Source organism: Camelina sativa, chromosome 7 (genome assembly GCF_000633955.1).
Source record: "Camelina sativa cultivar DH55 chromosome 7, Cs, whole genome shotgun sequence".
NCBI classification, from domain to species: domain Eukaryota; kingdom Viridiplantae; phylum Streptophyta; class Magnoliopsida; order Brassicales; family Brassicaceae; genus Camelina; species Camelina sativa.
This window is the reverse complement of record NC_025691.1, coordinates 6,767,382-6,793,676: the sequence shown is the minus strand read 5'-3', so window position 1 is coordinate 6,793,676 and position 26,295 is coordinate 6,767,382. Positions and strand designations below refer to the sequence as shown.

General features: G+C 37.8%; 6 protein-coding genes across 6 annotated transcripts; 3 read left to right on the top strand and 3 right to left on the bottom strand.

The window, feature by feature from the left end:
• LOC109125406 (uncharacterized mitochondrial protein AtMg00810-like) lies at positions 207-1,103 on the bottom strand. The gene is made up of 3 exons (XM_019227021.1): positions 945-1,103; positions 486-695; positions 207-407 (listed from the first exon to the last, which is right to left on the bottom strand). The coding sequence occupies exons 1-3, from the start codon at positions 1,101-1,103 to the stop codon at positions 207-209; spliced, it is 570 nt and encodes a 189-aa protein (XP_019082566.1).
• LOC104704398 lies at positions 3,365-6,453 on the top strand. Its single transcript, XM_010420497.1, has 2 exons — positions 3,365-5,771; positions 5,855-6,453. Exons 1-2 carry the CDS (start codon positions 3,365-3,367, stop codon positions 6,451-6,453), a joined length of 3,006 nt encoding a protein of 1,001 aa, XP_010418799.1.
• On the bottom strand, positions 9,115-11,079 carry LOC109125405. Its single transcript, XM_019227020.1, has 4 exons — positions 10,783-11,079; positions 10,294-10,618; positions 9,862-9,977; positions 9,115-9,810 (listed from the first exon to the last, which is right to left on the bottom strand). The coding sequence occupies exons 1-4, from the start codon at positions 11,077-11,079 to the stop codon at positions 9,115-9,117; spliced, it is 1,434 nt and encodes a 477-aa protein (XP_019082565.1).
• Positions 16,693-18,063, bottom strand: LOC109125404. The gene is made up of 2 exons (XM_019227019.1): positions 17,206-18,063; positions 16,693-17,115 (listed from the first exon to the last, which is right to left on the bottom strand). Exons 1-2 carry the CDS (start codon positions 18,061-18,063, stop codon positions 16,693-16,695), a joined length of 1,281 nt encoding a protein of 426 aa, XP_019082564.1.
• On the top strand, positions 20,031-22,680 carry LOC104700572 (tropinone reductase homolog At2g29330-like). Its single transcript, XM_019227520.1, is given in 6 exon segments — positions 20,031-20,120; positions 20,220-20,427; positions 20,532-20,748; positions 22,085-22,134; positions 22,137-22,196; positions 22,299-22,680. Coding segments are annotated over 6 exon segments (795 nt in total). The 5' UTR covers positions 20,031-20,055; the 3' UTR covers positions 22,494-22,680.
• Positions 23,641-25,101, top strand: LOC104700571 (tropinone reductase homolog At2g29340). The gene is made up of 5 exons (XM_010416096.2): positions 23,641-23,816; positions 23,925-24,132; positions 24,219-24,435; positions 24,557-24,663; positions 24,751-25,101. The coding sequence occupies exons 1-5, from the start codon at positions 23,752-23,754 to the stop codon at positions 24,940-24,942; spliced, it is 789 nt and encodes a 262-aa protein (XP_010414398.1). The 5' UTR covers positions 23,641-23,751; the 3' UTR covers positions 24,943-25,101.

Below are 26,295 nucleotides of genomic sequence, written 5' to 3'. Positions count from 1 at the left end.
GTCTAGCTCCACATGTTTTGTGCGTTCATGGAATACAGGATTTGGCGGCTTTGCTGTCGCAGTAGAGATCGATAGGATCCGTTTGCTTGACCCCTTAAGTCCTCAAGCAAACCTTTGAGCCACTTAAGCTCACGTAGTGTCAGTGACATGCTGTGATACTCGGCCTCTGCTGAAGACATAGAAACAACATTCTGTTTTTTCGAACGTCATGACAAAGGAGAGGTTCCGAGGGAGACAAGCCACCCTATTAGTGAACGGCGATTAACAGGGCACCCTGCCCAATCCGCGTCACACCAACCAGTTAGCTTCAAATCATCATCAGAGGATAAAAGAATCCCTTGACCTGGAGATCCATTTAAGTAGCAGACAACATGTAATGCAACTTCCCAATGTGCTTGTGTTGGCCGCTGCATAAATTGCGACAGAATGTGGACAGAGTATGTGAGATTCGGTCATGTAGCCAAGAGATAGATAAGGCGACCCACCAAGGGACGATAGCGTGCTGGTTCCTCAAGAAGTGGACTTGTGACTCGACCAAGACCATGTTGTTGTTCCATGGGAAACGTTTCTGGCGTACTGCCCAAGAGACCTGTTTCCTTTAGAATGTCCAATGCATATTTTCGTTGATTTAAGAATATCCCATCCTCTCTCCTTGCTACTTCAGTGCCCAAGAAATATTTCAGGGCACCAAGGTCCTTCATATGAAAACATGAGCTCAGATATTCTTTAAATTCCGAGATCGTTTCCAAACAGTTGTCTGTGATAACCAAATCATCTACGTAGACAAGAACGTAAATGCAAACGTCCCCCTTGTGTAATGTGAAAAGAGAGTAATCACAGTAGGACTACTTGAAACCATATTTGAGCAATGCAGTTTGGAGCTTTTCAAACCAGCAACGGGGTGCTTGGCGGAGACCATAGACAGATTTTCGCAATCGACAAACCAAATTACGATCACCATTCTCTGGTCGAAACCCCGGGGGCAACTTCATGTAGATTTCTTCATTTAAATCGCCATGTAAGAAGGCGTTGTGGACATCCATCTGATGTAGGGACCAGTGTCTAGCTGCGGCAACCTTAAGTGTCGCTCGGACTGTGGTCATCTTGACAACGGGTGCGAATGTTTCAGAATAATCTACACCTTCCTTTTGATTATTTCCTAGAACTACCAATCTCACTTTATAGCGCTCAATAGTACCATCAGCCAGGTATTTAATGCTGTATACCCATTTAGAACCCAAAGCTTTCTATTAGCGATATATTCTGGGCTTAGTATTTTGGGCTTTAAACGTGTAGTTTACGTCAATGACGGTTTGTGTATACCCTAACTAAACATGTATAAATAAGGTTGTAACCTAGATCAATAAAGGCAAGCCAGTTCAATACCTAATTCTACATGGTATCAGAGCTAGAAAAGTTTTAAAATTCTTGTTGTTCATCGATAAGTTTCGATTCGGTTGTGTCCGTCGATAGTTTCGACTTGTCTTGTGTATCAAGATCTTCATGAGTACCCACGGAGAACATGTGTCTTCTTCTACAGGGGCCCTCGTCGCTTCCTCTGTTTCCACGGTGGTGTCGCCGTATACACTTTCAAGCTCCGACAACCCCGGAACTGTTATCACCTCTGTTTTGCTGAACGGAGATAACTACAATGAATGGTCTGAAGAGATGCTTAATGATCTTCAAGCCAAACGGAAAACAGGCTTCATCAACGGTACAATCCCGAAGCCTTCAAGCACCGATCCTGATTTTGAGAATTGGAAGACCGTGAATTCCATGATCGTGGGTTGGATAAGGGCTTCGATTGAGCCAAAAGTTAAGACCACCGTAACTTTTATCTCTAATGCTCATCTTCTTTGGGATGAGTTGCAGCAGCGTTTCTCTGTTACTAACAATGTTCGAGTTCATCAAATCAAGGCTCAGCTCGCCTCTTGTCGCCAGCACGGACATACGGTCGTAGAGTACTACGGCAAGCTGTGTCATCTTTGGGATGAATTGAAAACTTATCAAGCTAGTCCGGTGTGTCCCCATGGTTCGATTCTGACTGCAATTGTTACCGAAAGGGATAATGAGAAGCTTCATCAGTTTGTAATGGGTCTTGATGATGCACGTTTTTGAGGGATTTGTAGAATTAGGTATTGAACTGACTTGCCTTTATTGATCTAGGTTACAACCTTATTTATACATGTTTAGTTAGGGTATACACAAACCGTCATTGACGTAAACTACACGTTTAAAGCCCAAAATACTAAGCCCAGAATATACCGCTAATACTTTCTTACCTGGAGGTAGTTTGGTGATGTCCCATGTATGATTGATCCCATGAGCATCGATCTCGGTCCCCATTGCTGTAGTCCATCGTTTGTCACTGACAGCTTCACAGAAAGTTGTGGGTTCAACCCCAGTAGTAAGAGCCATGAGAAAAGCTCGATGTTGTGGAGAGAATTCCTCACAATCCAAAATATCGGAGACGGGAAAAGGGCAAGTAGGTTGCGGTAAGATTGGACCAGCCTGAACTGTGCGAAGAACGAACCCCTTCAGTTTGATTGATGGCTGTTTGGGACGCTTTCCGCGGCCAAGTTCTTCGATGACCTATTGGTCGAGTTCTAGGGAACCCTCCCTGTCGTCGGAATCCGAAGGCTCAATCGTGTGGTGTGTGTTGGTAAAGGGAAAAGACAATGGTGGATTTTCTGGGCTTGGAGTAGGCCCAATAAGAATTGTTGGAGCTAAAGGAGGTATAGGCCCATGAGAAGGTGATGGAGCCAAAGAAGGAACAGGCCCAATGGGTTGTTCGATTGTGTCTTCTTCATTCACAACCTCCATAGCCGACGGAGCAGCATTCTCGGAGTTGGAGCCGACGACGATCTCTGGCCTGTTTGGTGATGACGGAGTGATGAGCCAATCACCATCAAAATCGACGTCCACCACAGGAGCATCATGTTACAGGGTTTCCGTTATCAGAGTTTTTTCATTTGAATAAAGGCAGACACGTGTTTAAAGCTGGTGGAAAGACTGTTTTGTAGCTAACGGAACGTCGACGTGGTTGTTGGTGAGCTGTCGCACATGAGTTGCACATACGAGCTGGAACACTAGAGTCCAAAGTCTGCTTTATAAGGAGAAGCCGTTGCAGTCGTCTTCTCCATTGCGAATAATCTATGAATAAGATCTTTTGTAATCTTTCTCTCTTTTTCCGATATCTGTAAACGGTGTTTGCTCTTCTTATTGGAGTTGTTTCTTACTCTAGACTCTTGTAAGTTGGGAACAGATTCCTTTGTTTATTACGAACATTGGTTCTTCTACCATTTCTAATAAAAAAAAGTGTTTTCGTTATCAAAGGTATCAGAGCTAACCGACCTCGGAAACTATGGCGGAAACTCGTTCTCAGACGGCGTTGAAGGAAACTGTGGCTCATGAAGCAAGCGTGGTGGTACGAGAGGCAGAGGAGGCCATCGGACCTCAAATCAGTAAAATGATCTCTCACACCGACACGTTGGAGGCGAAAATGATGGAGCATAACGAGAAGATTGACAGTAGTATCAAAGAGATGTTCTCAGCGATCAGTCTCCTATTAAAATCCAAGGAGACAATCCCAGGTACCATGGAACGAGATCTGAGTCCACCTCGGGCTTCAACCTCTCACGTGGTGTGTTTAGATTCGAAGGCTCTTGAAGATAGGGGACAAACAGAGTCTTCAGAGAACTATGATACTATCACCAGGATGGGTAAGATTGATTTTCCTCGTTTCGATGGTGATGGGGTGAAAGAGTGGTTGTTCAAGGTAGAGGATTTATTTGAGTTATATCGAACACCACATTCGAGGAAGATCAAAATGGCAGCTGTGCATTTCGACAGTCACGCAGCTCATTGGCACCATGCACTGGTACAGTCTAATCTTTATGGTCATTTGTTGCAAGATTGGGATGCATATAAGATGAAAATTAAGGAGAGATTTGATGATGTGTTAGAGGATCCAATTGTTGAGCTTAAAAAGTTACACGAGACTGATGGTATTGTTGATTATCACCAAAAATTTGAGTTGCTTAGAACAAGGGTCAATATGTCCGAGGATTACTTGGTTAGTGCTTACCTTGCAGGCCTAAGAGTGGATACTCAGATGCATGTACGTATGTTTCAGCCACAAACAGTACACCACTGCTTGATGTTGGGTCGCCTCTATGAGAAAGCTCACCCCACGAAGCCTATTTCACAGTTTGGGACATCGACTAAGCCATCTTCTGGTAACATGAGTGGAAAAGGTATTCTTGGTGTAAAGAAGGAGCCGTATTCTGGAGGTTATTCGGAGAAGAAGACGGATGAAAAGGGTGATGGGGTAGGCTCCAAGAAGTTTTTATCTAATGCAGAAATGAGTGATAGAAGGGCTAAAGGGTTGTGTTATTTCTGCGATGAAAAATATACTCCTGACCATTACCTAAAACATAAAAGGAAGCAGTTGTACCTTATCGAAGTCGGGGGTGGAGAGTATGAGAGTGATGAGGAAGAGGAGAGTCTGGAAACCATGGAAGTCACACCTAGAGTGTCTGTAAGTGCAGTCTCTGGTGTAGAGGAGTATGACACAATGAGAGTGAAAGGGTTGTATGGGAAAAGAATTATTCTCATGCTGGTTGATTCGGGTTCAACTCACAACTTCATGGACCCTCGTTCTGCAGAAAGATTGGATTGTGTGATCGACTCGTCTCAAATGACACGAGTATCAGTTGCGGATGGCAGGAAGTTGATGGTTCATGGAGCAGTCTATAACTTTCAGTGGACTTTCCAAAATACAACATTCACTGCAGACTTTATGTTGATTCCATTGGGAGGTTGTGACATGGTTTTGGTGATCCAGTGGCTTCGAACCTTAGGAGTTATCTCGTGGGAATTCAAGGAACTGGAAATGAGTTTTAAGTATGGGAACCAAAGGGTGATGTTGCATGGTATTAAGCCAGGATCGGTACGAGGAGTGAAAGTAAACAAATTGAAGAAGATAAGAGACCAAGAGGCTCAAATCTCTATGATATACGCAGCAGAAGGAGGAAACATGGAGGAAATGCAGTTATGCAGTATAGAGGGTGAAAACTCGGTTCTTGCAGAGGATTCAGGAATTGGAGAAGTAGTGCAGGAGTTCGAGGAGATCTTCAAAGAACCGACTACACTACCTCCTTCCAGAGAAAACCATGACCATAAGATACCACTAAAGGAGGGAGCAAACCCAATCAATATCCGTCCGTATCGCTATGCAGTCCACCAAAAGAACGAGATTGATAAGATGGTAGGAGAACTACTAGAAGTGGGCACCATTCAGGGTAGTTCCAGTCCGTATGCATCCCCTGTAGTCTTGGTCAAGAAGAAGGACGGGACATGGAGACTCTGTGTCGATTACAGAGGACTTAACGAGTTAACAGTAAAGGACAGGTTCCCTATTCCTCTTATTGAGGATTTATTGGATGAGTTGGGAGGGTCTAGTGTATTCTCAAAGATTGATCTAAGAGCAGGGTATCATCAGGTGAGGATGGATCCTATGGATGTGCATAAAACAGCGTTTAAAACCCACAATGGGCACTATGAATACCTGGTGATGCCTTTTGGCCTAACCAACGCCCCTGCAACCTTCCAGAATTTGATGAACACGGTATTCAGGAAGTTTCTGCGGCGGTTCGTACTCATATTCTTTGATGACATATTGGTATATAGTGCCACGAAAGAAGAACATGCGGAGCACTTGAGATCTGTTTTCCAACTGATGAAGGAGAATCAATTATACGCCAAACAGAGTAAGTGCAGTTTTGCCACGGATAAGGTAGAGTACCTTGGGCATTATATCGAAGGTCGTGGTGTTTCTATTGATCCAAATAAGGTTNGGGAGGGTCTAGTGTATTCTCAAAGATTGATCTAAGAGCAGGGTATCATGAGGTGAGGATGGATCCTATGGATGTGCATAAAACAGCGTTTAAAACCCACAATGGGCACTATGAATACCTGGTGATGCCTTTTGGCCTAACCAACGCCCCTGCAACCTTCCAGAATTTGATGAACACGGTATTCAGGAAGTTTCTGCGGCGGTTCGTACTCATATTCTTTGATGACATATTGGTATATAGTGCCACGAAAGAAGAACATGCGGAGCACTTGAGATCTGTTTTCCAACTGATGAAGGAGAATCAATTATACGCCAAACAGAGTAAGTGCAGTTTTGCCACGGATAAGGTAGAGTACCTTGGGCATTATATCGAAGGTCGTGGTGTTTCTATTGATCCAAATAAGGTTGTGGCAGTCGCAGAATGGCCGGTACCAGTGTCCTTGAAGCAGTTGAGGGGATTTCTTGGATTAGCTGGCTACTATCGCCGGTTTGTGTGTAACTTTGGGACTATAGCTCGACCATTAACAGCGTTAACTAAGAAAAATGCATTTTTATGGTCAGGAGAGGCTCAACAAGCTTTTGAAGAGCTGAAATAGGCTTTATGTGAGGCTCCAGTATTAGCTCTTCCACGTTTCGATAGACCATTTGTGGTGGAAACACATGTGAGTTCTCAAGGAATAGGTGCAGTGCTAATGCAAGATGGGCATCCCATAGCCTACATTAGTCGCCATTTAAAGGGGAAACAACTGCTATTGTCCATTTATGAGAAGGAACTGTTGGCGGTGGTATTTGCAGTTCAAAAATGGCGCCATTACCTCCTCCCTAATCATTTCATAATCAAAACAGACCAGAGAAGCCTTAAATACCTGTTGGAGCAACGTTTAAACACGCCTATTCAGCAGCAGTGGTTACCTAAGCTTCTAGAGTTTGACTATGAGATACAGTACAAAGCAGGGAAAGACAATTTGGTTGCAAATGCATTGTCCAAGGTTGAAGGAGCGGAGGTTTTACACATGGCGATGACAGTGGTAGAGTGTGACTTAATGAAGGAGATTCAGGATCAATATGAGCAAGATATGGAGATTAAGGACATCGTTGAATCTCTTAAAAAAGATCCGGCTGCGAAGAAGGATTACTCGTTGGTTCAGGGGGTCTTGCGTCGAAAGAGTAAGATAGTGGTTCCAGCAAAACAAGAACTGCGGTTTTCTATCCTTCAATGGCTACATTGTTCGGGTAGCAGTGGGCATTCGGGTAGAGATGCAACGCTCCAACGAGTCAAAGGGCTATTCTATTGGAAGGGAATGCTGAAAGACATTCATGCATACATTCGAGCTTGTGATGTCTGTCAACGTTGTAAGTATGAAACGGTGGCGAGTCCTGGTCCATTGCAGCCATTACCAATCCCTGAAACATTATGGACTGACCTCTCCATGGATTTCATAGACGGCTTACCAAAGTCAGCAGGAAAGGATGTGATTCTGGTTATAGTCGACAGGCTGAGCAAGGCAGCACATTTTATAGCTCTGTCACACCCTTATACGGCGATAACAGTGGCTCAAACATTCATGGACAACATTTTCAAACTCCACAGTTGTCCCAAGTCCATTGTGAGTGACAGAGACAAGATATTTCTGAGTACGTTTTGGAAGGAGTTGTTTGCGATGCAGGGGGTGGAGTTGAATTTTTCATGTGCCTATCATCCACAGAGTGACGGTCAGACTGAAGTGGTGAATCGTTGCCTGGAAACTTATCTTCGGTGTATGTGCAGTGATCGACCTTTTGAATGGAGTAAGTGGCTTCCTTTGGCTGAGTATTGGTATAACACCACATTCCACTCCGCGACTCAGTCGACCCCTTTTGAAGCTGTTTACGGTCAAGCCCCTCCTGTTCATCTGTCGTACCTTCCGGGAGAGTCTAAGGTTGCAGTGGTGGCTAAGAGTTTACAGGAACGTGAGAGTATGATTCTGATCTTGAAGTTCCACCTGTTAAGAGCTCAGCACAAGATGCAGGCATTTGCAAACCAGCACCGCATTGAGAGAAGCTTTGACATTGGAGACTATGTGTTCGTCAAGCTCCAACCATATCGCCAGCAATCAGTGGTGGGTCGTAGCAATGAAAAGCTCGCTCCGAAGTATTATGGTCCGTATAAGGTGGTGGATTGCTGTGGTCCAGTGGCATATAGGTTGGCTCTTCCTGAGAGTTCGCAGATTCATCCGGTGTTCCATGTTTCACAGCTCAAAGTTCTGGTGGGTTCGACTTACATTTCTACGGAGTTACCAATGTTGGTTAATGACGTTTTACTCAAGGAACCTGAGATCATTTTGGAGAGGAAGATGGTTAAACGTCAAGGTCACGCGGCTACAATGGTATTGGTTAAGTGGACTAATGAGGGTGAAGAAGAAGCAACTTGGGAATACTTATTCGACCTGCAGCGTCGCTTCCCTTCCTTTGAATCTTGAGGACAAGGTTCTCCAAACAGGGGAGCTCTGTTACAGGGTTTCCGTTATCAGAGTTTTTTCATTTGAATAAAGGAAGACACATGTTTAAAGCTGGTGGAAGGACTGTTTTGTGGCTAACGGAACGTCGACGTGGTTGTTGGTGAGCTGTCGCACATGAGTTTTCACATACGAGCTGGAGCACTAGAGTCCAAAGTCTGCTTTATAAGGAGAAGCCGTTGCAGTCGTCTTCTCCATTGCGAATAATCTATGAATAAGATCTTTTGTAATCACTCTCTCTTTTTCCGATATCTGTAAACGGTGTTTGCTCTTCTTATTGGAGTTGTTTCTTACTCTAGACTCTTGTAAGTTGGGAACAGATTCCTTTGTTTATTACGAACATTGGTTCTTCTACCATTTCTAATAAAAAAAAAAGTGTTTTCGTTATCACATCATGTGTGTCGGAATAAGAAGGTAACACATCTTCAATGAATAAAACATCACGAGAGACGAAAATTTGTTCGGTTTGGAGGTCGAACAGGGTCCAGCCTTTCTTACCAAATGGGTATCTAACGAAGATACACTTCCTACTTCGAGAAGAAAATTTGTCACCCCCACGTCGCTGATTGTGTCCATACGCTAGACAACCAAAGAATTTGAGATTTTCGTACGCTGGAGGAGTCCCATACATAAGCTCATAAGGTGTTTTGCCTTGCAACAAAGGAGATGGTGTTCGATTAATGAGATGAGCTGCTGTGAGAACACTCTCTCCCTAGAATTTGACCGGTAAATTCGATTGAAAGAGCAATGCCCGCGCGACATTTAGCAAATGACGGTGCTTCCGCTCAACGCGACCGTTTTGCTGCGGTGTGGCAACACATGACGTTTAGTGAAGTATTCCTTGTTCAGCAAACATGTCGTGCATACAAAAAGAAACTCAGTGCCATTGTCACTTCTAACAGTTTGAACTTTCTGATCAAATTTCCGTAAAACCATTTTCAGAAAGTTGTGAAAAATGGTCTTGACTTGAGCTTTATCATGCATCACATGCACCCAAGTACAGCTTGAGAAGTCATCAATGATGGTGAAAAAGTAATGAGAATTACATGTACTGGAGGAGCGATATGGTCCCCAGACATCTAAGTGAAGCAATTCAAAAAATTTCGACGCTTTATTATTACTGGAATGAAACGAATCGCCGGTTTGTTTGGCTTGCAAACATACATCACAAGATGAAAAATCAGAAACACGTTTACTAACAACAGGAAGCAAATCAAAGACTCCATCAGAGGGATGGTCTAGCCGTTGAAGCCATGTATGCTCAGCTTCGTCTTTATTTATATGAAAGGCATTCAAAACTCCTATCCGTCGAAAGAAATAGAGACCTTCCCGTAATTCATCAGCGCCAATCAACATCCTCGTTGTACGGTCATGTAACACACACCCGATGTTAGCAACTTGCATCACACAATCGCAGTCCTTTACGAGTTGTGACACAGAAATGAGATTACACCGCAACTGAGAAACCAATAACACATTTTGCAATGAAAAACCATCATCAAAACAAACCGTCCCTTTCTTATCTGTTGCAGTCTCATGTCCATCAGGAAGACCAATTTTACAGGATAAAATTGTGGTTATATCATTGAGAAAAGCAGAACTGCTTGTCATATGATTAGAGGCTCCTGTATCAAGAACCCAATCAAGAGAATCAGGCTTACCTCTTAATCGATTTGATGGTGCCTTGTTCTGTTTTTCGAGTAGTTGCATTAAGGTTTTCTACTGATCGTTGTTGAGACCAGTAAACCCACTCCGAGAAGATTCACTGCTTTGATCTTCAGGTCCAATAACACATGTTGCGTTAGCCTGTGCCACTCCACCTTGGCCACGACCACGAGCAGATTTCCCTCCTCTCTCCCCACCACTGAGGGTATCCAACGAGTTGGAAGCATGCCTCCTTGGTATGCCCACGACGCTTGCAATGCGAGCAAAGAAGCTTACTTTTGTCTTCTATTGCTTCAGGGGTTCGAGAGGTTTGGACTGCAAAATCTGCTTGTCCTGCTTGCTCCTCACGGTTTCGTAGCACCGTACGAACACGTTCCATGGATTTCACTTTGGAATACACCTGATTCAAGTTTGGCAATGGCTCACTGCTGATTATTGTTGTGCGGAGTCCACCAAAAACTGCATCGTCGAGTCCAAGAAGAAACTGGTGCACCTTATCATCTTCCCTTTTCTTCTCCAATTGACCACGCAGATCACACAAACACCCGCTGCATTGACACGTTGGTGACTGATCGTAATTGGACAGATCTTCCCAAAGCATCTGCAGTTTCCCAAAGTACTCAATAAGACTCATGCCATGTTGACGACAGTTGGCTAATTCAGCCTTGATCTCTTGAATTATGGGTCCGTTTCCTTCAGAAAACGGTCTTTGATTTCTTGCCATAACTCCTTTGGATCATCTTTGTTGCCAAGAGTTCTTCTCACCTTCGGCTCAATGGTATTGAGGATCCACAGCGCTACGATGGAGTTGACAGACATCCAGTCCTCATACTCTGGTGCCTCCTCTTTCGGTTTCACCACTGTCCCATCGACGTACTTCTTCTTCACGTGCAGAGCAGATCTGATTGCTTGCGCCCATTCGTCAAAGTTATCGCCAGTGAACTGCACTTGAGCAATGATTCCACCGGGATTTTCAGTTGCAGAGAGTTGATATGTCGAGTTGGTTTTAGCGACATCATACTCATTCCTCACAATTTCACTATTCTCAACTTGTTCACTCATTTTTTTTTTTTTTGCCGGCTCTGATACCATGAACAGAAAGAGATTGAATGTGTTATATATTGATAAGCCTCTTAGGCATAGATATATACAGATACAAGCTTGTAGAAGAAGCTAATTACAGATCATATCAATCAAGGATATGTACAACTCTATTAACATAAATGAGTATATTGTCTTTTCCTAAAGTAGCTTGTCGAGATCCTCTCCAATAAGATTTGAGAGAGTATATATTACCGCCTCTGTCACTGATTTTAAGAATGTTAACTGTAACACAACACAACATGATTATAGCGCACTTTTTTCATTGTTGTTGTTCCGTCTCTGTCACTGAATTTAAATGATTGTAACATAAACAAGATTATGCTTATTCTATTCTGTTGTTGTTACGTCTATGTCTCTGATTTTACATGTTAATTATATTGTAATACAACATGATTATACATACTTATTTTTTGTTGTTGTTGTTCCGTCTTTGTCGCGTTTTTTTATTTGTCTTAAACTCTCACGACGAGAACGGCTTTGTCATGTTTTATCTCGTGATTTCTTGATTCTTTCCCAGCAACAAATAATTTAAGATCAAGGCACGATTACAGATTACATGCTCATTTATTTTCCCATGTATGCGCACCTCTCTATCGGTTTTGGGTCCTACCAAATAAATTAGTAATAATAGAAATGCATTTGACCAAAGAAAATATTATCCAGGAACACCCCATTTTGTAACGTTTATTTAACGGAATATTTGAACTCACTAGCAAGTTTTCTTATGGTATTTTTAGGTTATTTTGGAAAAATATACGAATTAAAAAAAAATTACAGAATTTTTACATATATTTTCAAGGAAATTTGATTTAAAAGGACATTTTTTTTTAATTTGTCCCATTATGCCTTCTACACTAAATTTGCCACTATGCCTAAATTACCCTTTCAAAAAATCAAACTAACTTTTAAACAATTTTAAAATTTTAATTCCCTAAAAACAAATTCTAGAAATAAGAAAGATGTTGCCATAAAATGTTTTTGATGAAAATTTGGTGTTTTAACATTGAAAAAAAATTGTTTTGCAACATTTAGTATACATCTTCTACTAATTGTATATATTCTGAAGATATTAGATTATAAATTCTACATATATACATGTTCTAAATAATGTAGATTACAAATTCTTTGCACTCTACTTGTTCTGAAAACTTTAGAATAAATATATTTTCTAAAACTTTTAGAAGTCGGATTTTGTATGTGTTCTACAGAAATTAGAATATATATTCTACACATAACTCTATATTTTACAAATTTTAGAATTTGTTTTCTTCACTTTATACATATTCTACTGAAGTCAGAATATAAAATCTACATTTTATCATGTGTCCTACGGAAATTAGAACACTAATTCTACACTTTACTCTATGTTCTTCATAATTTAGAAAGTATATTCTACAATTATGTTAAACAAGGAAACTGAATCCGAAATTTAAGAAAACAAAATATTTACGTAATCCCTGAATTATGCAAATCATATATATTCTTAAGATTACGTTCTAATATGTTTAGAAAACGTGTTCTGAAAACATACAAAATCGATTTGGTTAAAGGTTTTTCATCATTTTCCTACGCTTGTCATTCTAAATTCGGCTGTTCTTTCATTTAAGAGTTTATTTTGCAGTATGATGCAAATCTATGTAACATGTGGTGTATGGAGATGTATCGGCCAAAATGAATGGCGATTTATTGTTGATGAAGGAAAACGTGGGAGACTTCTTACTTTTCATGCCAATTCAACTCTTGAAGAGCTAAAGACGATGGTTTTGGAAGACTATGAAATACAACAAAATATGGTTAATGTGGAATTCAGTTATTTACCCTTTGATCTCAGTGTTGATTCTCCTCCGGTTGTTATGATGAATGATCGCCAAGTGAAGAATTTTGTTGCTTATTGGAAAATGAAGAATAACATATGGTTGTGTGTGACGTTTAAAGCCACAGTGAATGATAGAAGCAATATTGATCTGAATAAGGAACCAAGCGACTCAAGTGAGGGAGGCGTTGACGTTCTTCTGCGTGAAAAGCTGCCAAAATATGTGAGCAAAACAAAACTGAATGATTCTAACTTCATAACTTCTAAGGACGCTGAAGTTGGTGCTAGATCTATGATGGTTGATTCTATGGTAAAGAAGGGGCAATATTTCAAAAGCAAGGAAGCTTTACAGGCAAGTTTAGAAATTTTTGCGATGAAGTATAACTTCGATTATAGAGTTACTAAAACTGGTACAAGATTTTGGTGTATACGCTGTATTGATAATGTTTGCAAATGGCGTGTTCGTGTTGAGTGCTTAGAAGGGTCTACGTGTTGGAAAATCAACATGTATGTGGGTAGCCATACTTGTACTTCTTCAAGGAAAACGAAATTTGGTAGAACACCTTCAGCAAGAACAATCGGGAATCTCATCAAACATAATTATGAAGGTGTCAAGGAGGGACCTAAACCCAATGACATCATTAATATTATGCGTACGGAGAATGGATGTGAGCTAACTTATTCCCAAGCTTGGGAATCTCGTGAGTATGCAGTTAACGAAGTAAGAGGAATCCCAGATAAAAGTTTTGCTAAGATACCTAAATACTTGCACATGCTAGAAGAGGCGAATCATGGTACGCATACAAATTATGATATTGATTGTCATGGTAGATTCAAGTATCTATTCATTTCATTTGGTCAATCAATAAGAGGGTTCTACAAGAAAATTTGGAAGGTCATTGTAGTTGACGGAACGTTTTTAAAGAGCAAGTACAAAGGAGTTCTACTAGTTGCTACAGCCGTAGATGGTAACTCTAATTTATATCCAATTGCATTTGGGATTGCTGATTCTGAGAATGATGCTTCATGGGAGTTGTTTTTAATGCAGCTTAAGGTTGTTATTGCGGATGACAAAGATTTAGCTTTTGTGTAAAAAATTATAAAGGAAGAGGTGTGGCTGGTCGTCTTGCAAAAGCGTCAAAAGCGTATAGAGTCGCTGAGTTTGATAAACATTTTGCAGAAATTTGCAATATCAGTCCGGCGATTGGAGGTTATCTACAGGAGGCTGATGTGAAAAATGGGCTAGATGTCATTTTCCTGGATATAGATATGACATAAACACCAACAACCCTGCTGAATCGATAAATTCAGCTTTGAGATCACCGAGAGAGTATCCGGTAATTCCTTTGTTAGATAGCATTAGATAAATGTTAACCCGCTGGTTTTATGAGCGTAGGGCATTAAGTGAGCAGCAGAACGACCCTTTAACCATTGAGGTGGAGAAGAAGATTTGTAGAAGAATAGAGAAGGGTGAAAAGTTTAAAGCTTATCCTATTTCTCAATTCATATTACAGATTAAAGGTAAATGAGTAGATTTTATTGTTGATTTGGAGAAGAGGACTTGTTCATGTGGAAAGTTTGACATAGGAAAACTTCCTTGTAAACATGCCATAAAAGGATGTTTTAGTATTGGGAAAAGTCTGTACCCATACGCTGATGATGTGTTCAATACTGCTGCATAATCATTGTACGAGGAAACCATTAATCCTATAGGTTGAAGATGAATGGTGTGTTCCCGAAACTGTTGGTGATGTAAAAATTGTACCACCTGAGACAAGAAAAGGAGCTGGTAGAAGAAGAAAAAGAAGATATGAATCAGTGGAAGACAAGATAAGATCGTCACAAGGAGCGAAGAGGCGTAAGTGTGGCCGTTGTGGTAAAGAAGGCCACAATATACCGACATGTGAAAACACGATCTAATAATAGGTTTGTTCAGCAACTTTTACACATCATTATTTGGAGTTCACGTTATTGGATTTCTTATGTTTTTTAATTTTGTATTGCTTATGTTTCAAATACATGTTATTGGATTTCTTATGTTTTTTTAATTTTGAATTGCTTATGTTTCAAATACATGTTATTGGATCTCTTATGTTTTTTAATTTTGAATTGCTAAATATTTGTGTTTGAAATATTTGTGTGTCCTCGATGGTGTTGAAAAGCTAAATAAGATAATCTAAATAAATAAAGAAATGATAATGTCAATAAGCACAAGATGAAACAATCTTAATCGTAGCACAATTAAAAATTTAACTAAGGTCTACAATATGAGGCGACATAGATGGAGGCTCATACTTCTCCATTCGCTCAATGAACACAGTATCATATGCTGCTTCCCACAAATCAACTGCAATCTTCGTACGAGCTTCTTTAATGTTGTCATCGTTTATCAAACTCATATCTAGGTTAAACATATGACACTCTATGTATTTAAGTGCATACACTCCGCAATCACAACATGACTTATTAAGATTTGGTGGCACTGAAGCAAAAATGATAGAATATGGAGACACATGAAGATATTTACCATAGGTTTTGGTCTGAACTTCCTTCACAAGTCGAGGGATAAGGATTGCAAATGGATCACATGACTTCTGTGGGTTAGACCAGAACAATCAAATACTTCAACAGTTCTTAGGCCAAAATTAATGCACACAGATATCCAGTGATTATTATTGACGTTCACATGAGCGTTAACTCTGTCGAAGTCTAATGCCCATTTCTTCCCCGTCTTTCCATGAGAAGGCAAGTCACCGTTTGCATAACCCAAGATCATAGAATCCCACTTGTGGCTTTTTTTACCTTCTCTAAACTTCAAATATTCGATTTTCATTTGCATGCTAAACATACAATTCATGAAGCCAACACGATTTGACTTCAATGGGCCTAAAGATGTATTCTCCCGAAATATATACATCATAGCATCCATTTCCTGAAAAATATTTAATTGCAATTAAAAATATATATATTAAAGTATTACATAGCATTACAAACAAAAAATATTGAAACGTACCGGATTCCGAAGCCAAGTGTTGCTTGTCATGACTCGATTTAGTAATTCATCGTTAATTACACTTGGACCCAACTTAATCATTCTGCAAATACACAAAAAGAAAACACTATGCATAAGCATCGAAAGAGCATAAATCTGTAACAATTATAGTAAAATATAATTGAACAACTTACCCCCTTGTTTTATGCCACTCTGCAAAAGCATCAAATCGATCATCAGAAACGAACACCAAAACAGAATCCATGTCAAATTCACCCGCGTTTGTAGTATTCAATCTTCGTACGTCATCTTTGCACAATACATTTTGTGTAGGATCAAACCCAAATACATCTGCTTTTTGAGATAGGTGTCCTACTAATTTCTGTAAAAAAATCTTGTGAATCCAAATTAAGATCTATTTCACTATGATGAGTGAAAAGATCATCAACTAAAAAGGTTTCATCCTGTCCATACAAAAAGTTTAACAAAAATATTAACACTTATTATTACCCCCACAAACATACATATCCAATTACATATTCTTCTGAAGTCTTAAAAAAAAAAAAAAAAAACATAACATTGAGATTTAAGTCTTACGTACCACAAATTTACTCTTCTTTTCTGCTGGAATGGATGGTTGTTCAACCGTGACTTGAGTGCTTATTGTAATTCCAGCTAAAGTTATAGTATCCTTCAACAGTGAGACATCCTTTTCTATTTTTTCCAATCGACTGTCAACCTTCTTCTCAAAACTCTTGAAACAAGTCTAAAACACACTAATAAAAGACTTCATTTGTTCATATGTAGCAGCTCGATGTGTTGATGCTGCTCGCTCATAGAGCAGTTTTTTTTTCCTCTTCTCTGCACCATGATCAGGTTGTCTCTTCCTCTTGCAACCTGACTCTTCATCATTAGCAGCTTGCATACTCTCACCACTCTTTGTTGCACTAGACCCTTGATTTTCTTCGCACACCTCACTGCCAACATCATCTTTTACTTGAATATGTTCACCCTCCACATCATCAATTTGTACAGTTCCCCAAATATGGTCTCCAAAATCATTTCCAGAACTGATCTTAGCTTTCAAATTATCGACTTCACCATCGCTAGTTTCGTCAGGCCATAAAAACTTAATGGAGTCAACAACGTCGAAATCGCCAGTAATAGATATGTATGGATAAACAATATCCTAAAAAAACAGTTAGAAGTTACGATTAAACAATGACATCAACTATTAACAAAAAACATGTGATAAGAGTTGGATTGGCAAAGAAAGTACCTTTGGTCCAAATGTACTTTCTAGTTGGATGATTTCATCATATGATACTTTGGCTGCGCCTTTCCAATTAGAACATCGAGGAGCTACTGTAAATTCTTTGATAATCTTTTCTCCCAACAACTTTCCAATGTCTGGAATTGCCTCCATCACCCATATTTGAAATGCATATGAGAAACCATCTAATACATAGCTATTGATCTTCTTCAAATCTTCTCTTTTTTCTATGATAGACTTAGCAAGACTTTTAAAAGCTTTAAGACCCCAAGGATAAGTCCTCACCTTATCAAGATCCATTACCATCTGGATGTATTTGAGTGGAATATACTTTTTCTCATCCTTAGCCATAATCAACCCAGCTATCACAAGAAGATACACCAATCGGATCTTATCTATCTCACTCCATTCGTGAATTACAGGTAAGTGCACATCAACCAAGCTCTTAATGCTAATAGTCAGACCTTTTCTCTTCATCAATTTGCTCCAAAACCCACCATCATCTTTCCAATTCTCTAAATCACAACTAGAATCGGCAGTGCATTTGAGCCCAGTCATAGCATGAAACTCTTGCATTGAAAATCTGAGTGGCTTCCCTCCAAACACAAACCATATCTCTCTTTTTTTCTTTGTAACCAATTGCCTAGACATCATGCTGTGTATCAAACGCCCTGAATACCCTAAACCATTCTCGTAGATTGCAAACACATGTGAAAAGACTGGATCATTCTTCACTTTCTCATACTCTTTAGGTAATGCTTGATTGACTTTGCCCAAGATAGAAATTCGACAGGAATTGTTAATCTTCTTCACTTGTGGCTCAAATCCATCTCTAAATAGGCGTTTAGGAAATTCTGTTTCCATGCCTACAAAAAAAAATGAAATTCATTAGTATGAACCCAATTAGCTCAATCTCACAATGATTCAATCACATATACAAACTATATTGACATCACCCAAAAGCAAAACTTAGTTTAAACGATACATTATCAAATTTACTGCCAATTTTTTAATTTTTGTAGATCACGGCTTGCTTCAGCTAGTGTTCCTATCACAAAACTGGAAGGGTTGCAAGAGAGTAAACAGAAAATGATTCCTTTACTATGTTCAATCTGCAAGAAAACAGAACTACAACAATCCAATCCAAAAAAACAGAACAACAACAATAAAAAAAAACAGAATCACAACACTCCAATCCAATATATAAAAAACAGAACCACAACAATCCAAAAAAACAGAACCACAACAATCCAATAAAACAATTGCATGCATCGATTGAGAGAGAGAGAACTTCGATTGGAAATAGATTCCGAGAGAGAGAGAGAGATTCCGAGAGAGAGAGAGAGAGGGAAAGGGAGAAGAAGAAGGTACCGAAGAACTTTGATTCTCGCCGGTGGGAGAAGGTACCGGAGTCGCCAAGTGAAAAACTTTGTCGATATCGAGAGAGAGAGACAGAGAGTTATGTCGAGAGAGAGTAAAAAAATGAAAAACTTAATTAAAAAGGAAGTATTTTTTGATTAAATTTAGGAAGTATACAAAATAAAAGTTAAGATTTAGGGAAATTTGTTTTTTTCTGCAATTAAGGGTACAATTGAGTTTTTCTGTAGAGTATCAGCATATTGGGACAAACCAAAAAAAAAAGAGCATAATGGGACAAATTGAAGAAAAAATGTCCTTTTAAATCAAATTTCCCTATTTTGAATAGATTGTTATATTTTGGAAAGGAAGTGATTCATGCTACAACATTCCGGAACTGATGTCTTATTTTTGGATATCCGTCTAAACATAGTCTTATCTACCGATAGGGTAAAAACAAAAATAAATAAAGTACTACAAATCTAAATTTAATTATAAATTTAATTTGTAAATCATACTTTTGAAAATAAAATAAAATGAATATTATAAATAAAAATGTCTATGTTTTATTACATAAATCATATAATATATGTAATATTCCAATTTTAGAAAATATGGTAGTGCATGCGCACAAGTTTAAAAATTGATTTGATCACTTATACTATCAAAACTAGATATTCACCCGCGGTACACCGTGGGGCAATTTTTAAATAAAAATAAAATGTTATCTGTTTTGTATATTAACTATATTAATAATTGATATTTAATTTTTATTTTTTAAAATGTACAATCTTACATAGATATATATTATTTAGTGTAGAAAGTATTTTGTTTGAGGTTTATTGTTTTAAATTATAGGAACTAGAACATACAATTAAATAAGTAGTGATTTATAGAAAAAAATACTTTGTGTGTTTATAGAATTAATTTCTATTGTTTTGTAAAACTGGAAATAATATAATAAAATTAATTATAAACTTAATATTTAATGTTAAAGGGAGTGGTTCCTATTGTTTTGGAAATTTTATTAGGATGAGAAATCTTATTTTTCAAAATCAAAACTTAATATTAATTAATCATAAATGAAAAACAAATTAATAATTAATACCAATGGTATGTTTGTAAATAAGTTACAACCTCAGGATTTGTTTGCTAAATTTCTCCAAAAATGTATACATTTATATTTGCGGTTAAATGCTGTAAGAAAACTTTACAGTTTAAACGTGTTTGAGCTGGAACAATATCAGAATAAATTTTTCAGAAAGTGATCTAGAACCGTACCACAACAAAAAAAGATATGTAGTGATTTATAAAAATACAAACATTACAAAAAGTGTTGAACGGAGTTATAAAATATATATATATATATATTAAATTTATTTAAATATCTTTTAAGATGTTACCAGAAATACCACGGGTTTTCGTTAATATTTTATATATTATGACTCTATATATGCTATGTAGCATCTCTGGTCTTTGCTAGTCACATGCAAACATAGAATGGATAAAAGATGGAGTCTTCAAGGTATGACTGCCCTTGTAACTGGTGGAGCCAGTGGAATCGGGTTCGTCTTTCTTCTCTCTCTATATCATAATTTTGCCCATTCTTTTAGATTTATGTAAGATGTTGTCGCTAAATTTTGTTTTGGTGTGGATTGTTTTAGTCATGCAATAGTAGAGGAACTAGCCGGTTTTGGGGCCAAAATCCATGTATGTGACATATCCAAAACTCTTCTCAATGAAAGTTTATGTGAATGGGAGAAGAAAGGGTTTCACGTGAGTGGTTCGGTCTGTGATGCTTCCATTCGTGGCGAGAGAGAAACACTTATGCAAACTGTCACGACGATATTCGATGGCAAGTTGAACATTCTTGTAAGTTAATATTAATTTATGAAACTATGCATATTCTTTTAGGCCAGTAAGAAATGACATATATCGTAAGTGTTTTTTCTTACTTTTATCTGTTTAATATATAGGTGAACAACGTTGGTACAATTCGCACAAAGCCAACAATAGAATATGAGGCAGACGATTTCTCATTCCATATTTCTACAAACTTGGAATCTGCTTATCATCTTAGCCAGCTTTCACATCCAATGCTAAAGGCTTCAGGCTATGGAAGCATCATCTTTATTTCCTCTATAGCAGGGATTGTATCATTTGATGCTGCATCCATTTATGGTCTAACTAAAGGTAACCAGGGTTCTTTGCTAAACTGACTAATCAATAGAGAGATTGTCCATTTTACTAGACGAAATAACATCGTATGTATATATGAAATTTCTAAATCTAAATAGAGAACTTTTAATTACGTTTAGTATTTGACAAAAACAAAAGAAGCTAATGTTTTAGTATGGTATGCAAAATTTATGATCTTACAACTCATAATAGTTGGGATGTATATTTTATATATTCCAACTCATAATAGTTTATTAGGTACTAACCCGTGGTTTTTCCGCGGGTTGAACTTTTTTTTGATAATTTTTTTTCATAATTTACTTTGTTATTATATTATTTATAAAGGTTTGTGATTAAAAATTCAGTTTGTTTATATTAAATTTTTTATATTTTAAAAATGTTTTTTGAAAACCTGTCAATAAAATATTTACATGTAATGAATAAAATTGTTTAAACTTTTGTCAATTAAACGCAATCCATGCTATAGTTGTGAAGTAAGTAAAAATATATAATTAACATGTAAAAAGAGCTACTAAATATAGCTAGTGAAGTTCTAAAAAACCTCTTAAAAACAACATTCATTGTTTTTTTCGGTGGCTTCTCTTACTTGTCTGTAATAAGCACCTTCAAGCATTAAATATATTCAAATTTCAACTTAGTTTTATTTTCCTATAGAACGGTGGCTAAAAGAAAAATATAACTTTTTTAATAGATAAGTTACAATATCTCTATCTTTTATTTTTTTATTTATTAATATATTTAATTTTTGATAAAAATTTTAACCCAAATTTTTTTTGATAAATTTGTAGGTATATAGATTTTATTCGATTAGATTTTTAAAATCTTAACTGTTATTTTTTTAAGTACAAATTAGTTTTGATTCTAATAGATTTTTTTCTAATTTTCTACAATTTATTTTATTATATGTGTCCCCAATTTTCGCTTTTTAATTAATTATATTTTAATTAAGTAATTAATCTTAATTAAATTTTTCTAATTGCAATTAAATGTAAATTTTATCCGTTAGTTTCATATTTGTACTTCCCATTTAATACAGTAAAATTATATATATAGATTTCGTTGTAGTTTAGATATGAAGTTTTTAACATAGTAAACGAAAACACTTTTTGTGTCAGATGATCAGACTATCAAAATATAGGGTTTTCATTCATATTCAATAACATATATAAGGAGAATATTGACACAAACAAGACTAGTTGGTTGACCATTAGTTCTAATTGTCTAGAAAAGCTTTGTATTTCAACATTAGTTCTACTTCTAATTTTCTTTGGGATTCCTAAAAGATGTCTCGTCGTAGTAGTTTATCTTTTTCATGCGTGTATATGTACAGGAGCTTTGAATCAGCTAGCAAGAAATTTGGCTTGTGAATGGGCAAAAGACGNGACGGCATAAGAGCTAACGCTGTTGCTCCTAATTTTATCAACACTGCACTGATTAAATCCGTAAAATACTCCCTCTTACTTTTTTTTCTTCATTTTTTGGTCTTTTACAAATAACATCATCCACATCCTATGCTTGTTTCTTACAATCTTTTGAACAATCAGTTTCTCGAAGACGCCGGTTTTAACAAGAGTTTGTCCAGTAGAACTCCACTTGGTCGTGCTGGAGAACCAAGCGAAGTTGCATCACTTGTAGCTTTTCTGTGTCTTCCTACTGCTTCATATATTACTGGTCAGACCATTTGTGTTGATGGAGGTCTTACAGTTAGTGGCTTCTCCTATCAGCCAGTACTGGCTTGAGCAATTGAGCCGAGTCTTGTTTTTTGGGTTGGTCTCGTGAAGAACGTCCAAGTCTTGTCTTTTGGGTTGGTCCCGTGAAGAACGTCCAACGATATATATATTCTCATGTATCATATTTTATCCAAGTAAAACAATGTTATTCACCAATGGATTTAAAAAACTTAATGAAATCTAATGTTATAATTAATTAGTGATTTGAAAATCTACTCTAAGATCCATTGATGAAAACATTTTGAAGATTTGATTTCAAAGAATTTCCATAAAATCCTATTACAACTTAAATCACGTAAGACGGCATAGAATTACATGAGTGACAAAATATGAACTCAAAGATAAAAGTAAAACTCTTTCTATTCATCTTATCTGGAAATAGTTACCCTTAACCTGTTATTAATTTATTGTCCTTAAATTTCACTAATTATGACAAAAATGGAGGGGAATCTTAATTACATTTCATAGTATGGCACCGAGTTATCATGTAGATCGCCGTAGTGACCACCAGCCCTGCCCCATAAGGATGATGATATATATATATGAGCTTAAATTCTTAACGAGCAAGTTATCTCTAAGATATATGGCAATTTTTTAAGCTCGGGAATCATCCATTTTATTGTGGAGTATAGGGAAATGTTGTCTCGTGAATCATTCCAACAGTACTTAAGCAATATTAAAGGTTCTCTCCACCACACAAAAAAAAATGATAATAGTACTTCAATAGAAGCGAAAAGAAGAGAAAAAGCAAGTAATGATTTCAAGATCCAATAATGGCTAGAAATCAAAAGAGCATAATTACAACTTCCCAAATGTAGCAAAAACTCATTCAGTAGAAGAGAGAAAGGGACAAATGTGATTTTATCATACAATGGGTTAAACTTTTGAATGTTTGGTAAAGTGGGATGATCATGAAACCAAACCAGAAGATAAGCACCGAAGGTATGATAGAATCGTTTACCTTATTTTGGTTACCTAAACACACGTGGAATGTTTACCAACTTTTGTTCACCAATCTAATAATTCTATAAAGGACAACTGATTCTACAAAAGTGGACTTTTATGTCAAGATTTTGACTATTAACAGTCCAGTTTTCCTCTTGACCATTAACTTATATATACTTTTGTCATGTTCTTTATTATGGATAATGGTTAACGTCTCCAGCTCACATACAAACAAAATCATTAATTCTCACTTATCTCATTCATTGTCTATATAATAATGTGTATCACTTCTCTGATCATTTGCATGTAACATACAAGGAAAATGGGTCAAAGATGGAGTCTCCAAGGTATGACTGCTCTTGTAACCGGTGGAGCCAGCGGAATCGGGTTACTAATTCTTTTCTCTTTATCCTCTCTGTTACCCATTGTTATGCTTCTACTTTAACATCCTATTGTCAAAGATTTCAATGAGTTATAACTTTGTGTAATGTTTAGGTATGCCATAGTAGAGGAGTTGGCTGGTTTTGGAGCTAGAGTCCATGTATGTGACATATCTGAAGCCAAGCTTAATCAAAGTTTAAGCGAATGGGAAAATAAAGGGTTTCAAGTGAGTGGCTCAGTATGTGATGTAACCTCTCGTCCCGGGAGAGAAAAGTTGATGCAAACCATCTCCTCACAGTTTGATGGCAAACTCAACATTCTTGTAAGTAAATTATTCTTAAAGATAGATAATAATCAAGTTAAGCATGAGAAAACTCTTAAAAGACTCTTTATTTCCAACATGCACAGGTAAACAATGTAGGTGGAATCCGCTCAAAGCCAACAACAGAATATACAGAAGACGATTTCGCTTTCCATATCTCAACAAACGTGGAAGCTGCTTACCATTTTTGCCAACTTTCACATCCACTCCTAAAGGCTTCAGGCTATGGAAGCATCGTCTTTGTTTCCTCGGTTGCAGGGATAATATCTTTTGACGCTGGATCCATTTATGGTCTAACGAAAGGTAACCAGAGACATATATACTTACTACTAGAAGCATAGATGAAGTTCATTGCAAGACTTACTAATTAACACCGAGTGTTGTATTTTTATTTATTTTCTATGTATTGTTAATTTGTTTACAGGAGCTTTGATTCAGCTAGCTAAAAATTTGGCATGTGAATGGGCAAAAGATGGCGTACGAGCCAACGCTGTTGCACCAAATGTCATCAATACTCCTCTGTCTCAATCTGTAATAATAACGACTCTTTTACATTTTCTTGTGATTGTAACAAATCATAGTTCCCTCTAACCATCTCTTAATTGTTTTTTCTTCAAGTATCTTGAGGACATCAGTTTCAAGAACGGATTGTTGAGTAGGACTCCACTTGGTCGTGTTGGAGAGCCGAATGAAGTCGCATCACTTGTGGCTTTCTTGTGTCTACCTGCGGCTTCTTATATCACAGGCCAGACCATTTGTGTTGATGGAGGTCTCACTGTTAATGGTTTCTCCTATCAACCACAGGCTTGAGAATGGCATTGTGGTGTTTGTTTGTTTGTCTTAAATTCTCAATGTTTTCTCTCAAATAAAAACTCACAAACTATGAGTTTCTTAATAATTAAAAACTAAATGATATCACAATTCCATTGTGGAGATGCTAATCTCACTTGGATAGAAGCTTTGATTACACTTGCAATGCCAACAACTTGCAGCAAGATATAACTCTCATACTCGATCTTCATCTCAGACCCTAAATAACTAGATATACAAAGCTCATTCTTTTTTTTTTCTGAATCTAATGTTAAATTATATTCAAAAGAAAAATAAACAGTTTACAAAGCTTGGATGTAAATTGTTTCAAAACATTTCAATTCAAAAAAAAAGTTTTTGAAAAAACTAATAGAATCTTGCTTCAAACCATAGCTGAATACTAGAGCCCCCAAAATCCTTGGTTGTGCTCAGACGGTTTCGAATGTTCTTATCAATGAGAGTGACAAGCTTCAGAACCGGGGAAGGTGTTTCACCATGGCGTTGTTCATTCCGCTCTCTCCAAAGAGAGTGTATCGTATTCTGGAAGACATATCCCACAATGAATCGCTTGGTCTTGTCCAAAACAGATCCTAATAGTAGTGACATGATTTCTTGCCAGCGGTTTGTGAAGTTGTCAGAGAGAAATTTCTTCATTAGTGCCTCCCAGACCTGCGATGAATAGGGACATTGAAAGAAAAGGTGTTCTCTGGATTCCATGGGAGAACTGCAGAAGATACAACCTGTGTTAGCCGAGTGGTGCCAGCGCTGCATCCTTTCTCCTGTTGCAATTCTGTTTTTAACCACTAGCCAAGTGATGAATGCGTTTTGGGGAGTAGCATATGGGAACCAAATCCCTTTGTGTTCCTCCATTATGGGTTGTGTATCTCGGAGAAGCTTCCAAGTAGCCTTCGTCGAGAATTGGGCTTGATAAACACCCTCATAGTGTCTCCAAAGAGGTACGTCAGAGTCTGCAGGTGCTCTTATAAGTCGATATCTTTGGATTTCCTCTTCTACAGAACGTAACAGATCATGTCTATATATCCGCTGCCGAGACATAGCTAACACATCAGCCACCATCGCAGTTATCGGGATTCCCATTGCAATATATCCCCCATCACCAACCAAGTCTCGTAAACAGCCCAGGGAGCACCAATTGTCAAACCAAAAAGAAGTCATGGAACCATTTTTTACCTCTACACGATGAAACTGTTTCGCAAGCTCTCTGTATTTCAGTAGTTTCTTCCAAATCCATGAACCTCCATTAGCGTTTTCTCTAACAGCCCATAGAGAACCACTATGAAGGAGATAACGTTTTACCCACTGAACCCACAGCGAGTCCTTGGCTGAGAGAAG

Excerpts from the sequence above, each read along its gene's own strand:
- LOC109125406 (XM_019227021.1), bottom strand. The coding sequence starts at position 1,103 with ATGACCACAGTCCGAGCGACACTTAAGGTTGCCGCAGCTAGACACTGG. Across the intron at positions 696-944 it reads AGAATGGTGATCGTAATTTG|GACCTTGGTGCCCTGAAATA; the intron begins GTTTGTCGATTG and ends TTTCATATGAAG. Across the intron at positions 408-485 it reads CAGCACGCTATCGTCCCTTG|CGGCCAACACAAGCACATTG; the intron begins GTGGGTCGCCTT and ends CAATTTATGCAG.
- LOC109125405 (XM_019227020.1), bottom strand. The coding sequence starts at position 11,079 with ATGAGTGAACAAGTTGAGAATAGTGAAATTGTGAGGAATGAGTATGAT. Across the intron at positions 10,619-10,782 it reads TCAATACCATTGAGCCGAAG|ATGCTTTGGGAAGATCTGTC; the intron begins GTGAGAAGAACT and ends GGGAAACTGCAG. Across the intron at positions 9,978-10,293 it reads TGAAGCAATAGAAGACAAAA|GAGCCTCTAATCATATGACA; the intron begins GTAAGCTTCTTT and ends TTCTTGATACAG.
- LOC109125404 (XM_019227019.1), bottom strand. The coding sequence starts at position 18,063 with ATGGAAACAGAATTTCCTAAACGCCTATTTAGAGATGGATTTGAGCCA. Across the intron at positions 17,116-17,205 it reads AAAGTACATTTGGACCAAAG|GATATTGTTTATCCATACAT; the intron begins GTACTTTCTTTG and ends CTGTTTTTTTAG.
- LOC104700571 (XM_010416096.2), top strand. The coding sequence starts at position 23,752 with ATGGGTCAAAGATGGAGTCTCCAAGGTATGACTGCTCTTGTAACCGGT. Across the intron at positions 24,436-24,556 it reads CATTTATGGTCTAACGAAAG|GAGCTTTGATTCAGCTAGCT; the intron begins GTAACCAGAGAC and ends ATTTGTTTACAG. Across the intron at positions 24,664-24,750 it reads ATACTCCTCTGTCTCAATCT|TATCTTGAGGACATCAGTTT; the intron begins GTAATAATAACG and ends TTTTTCTTCAAG.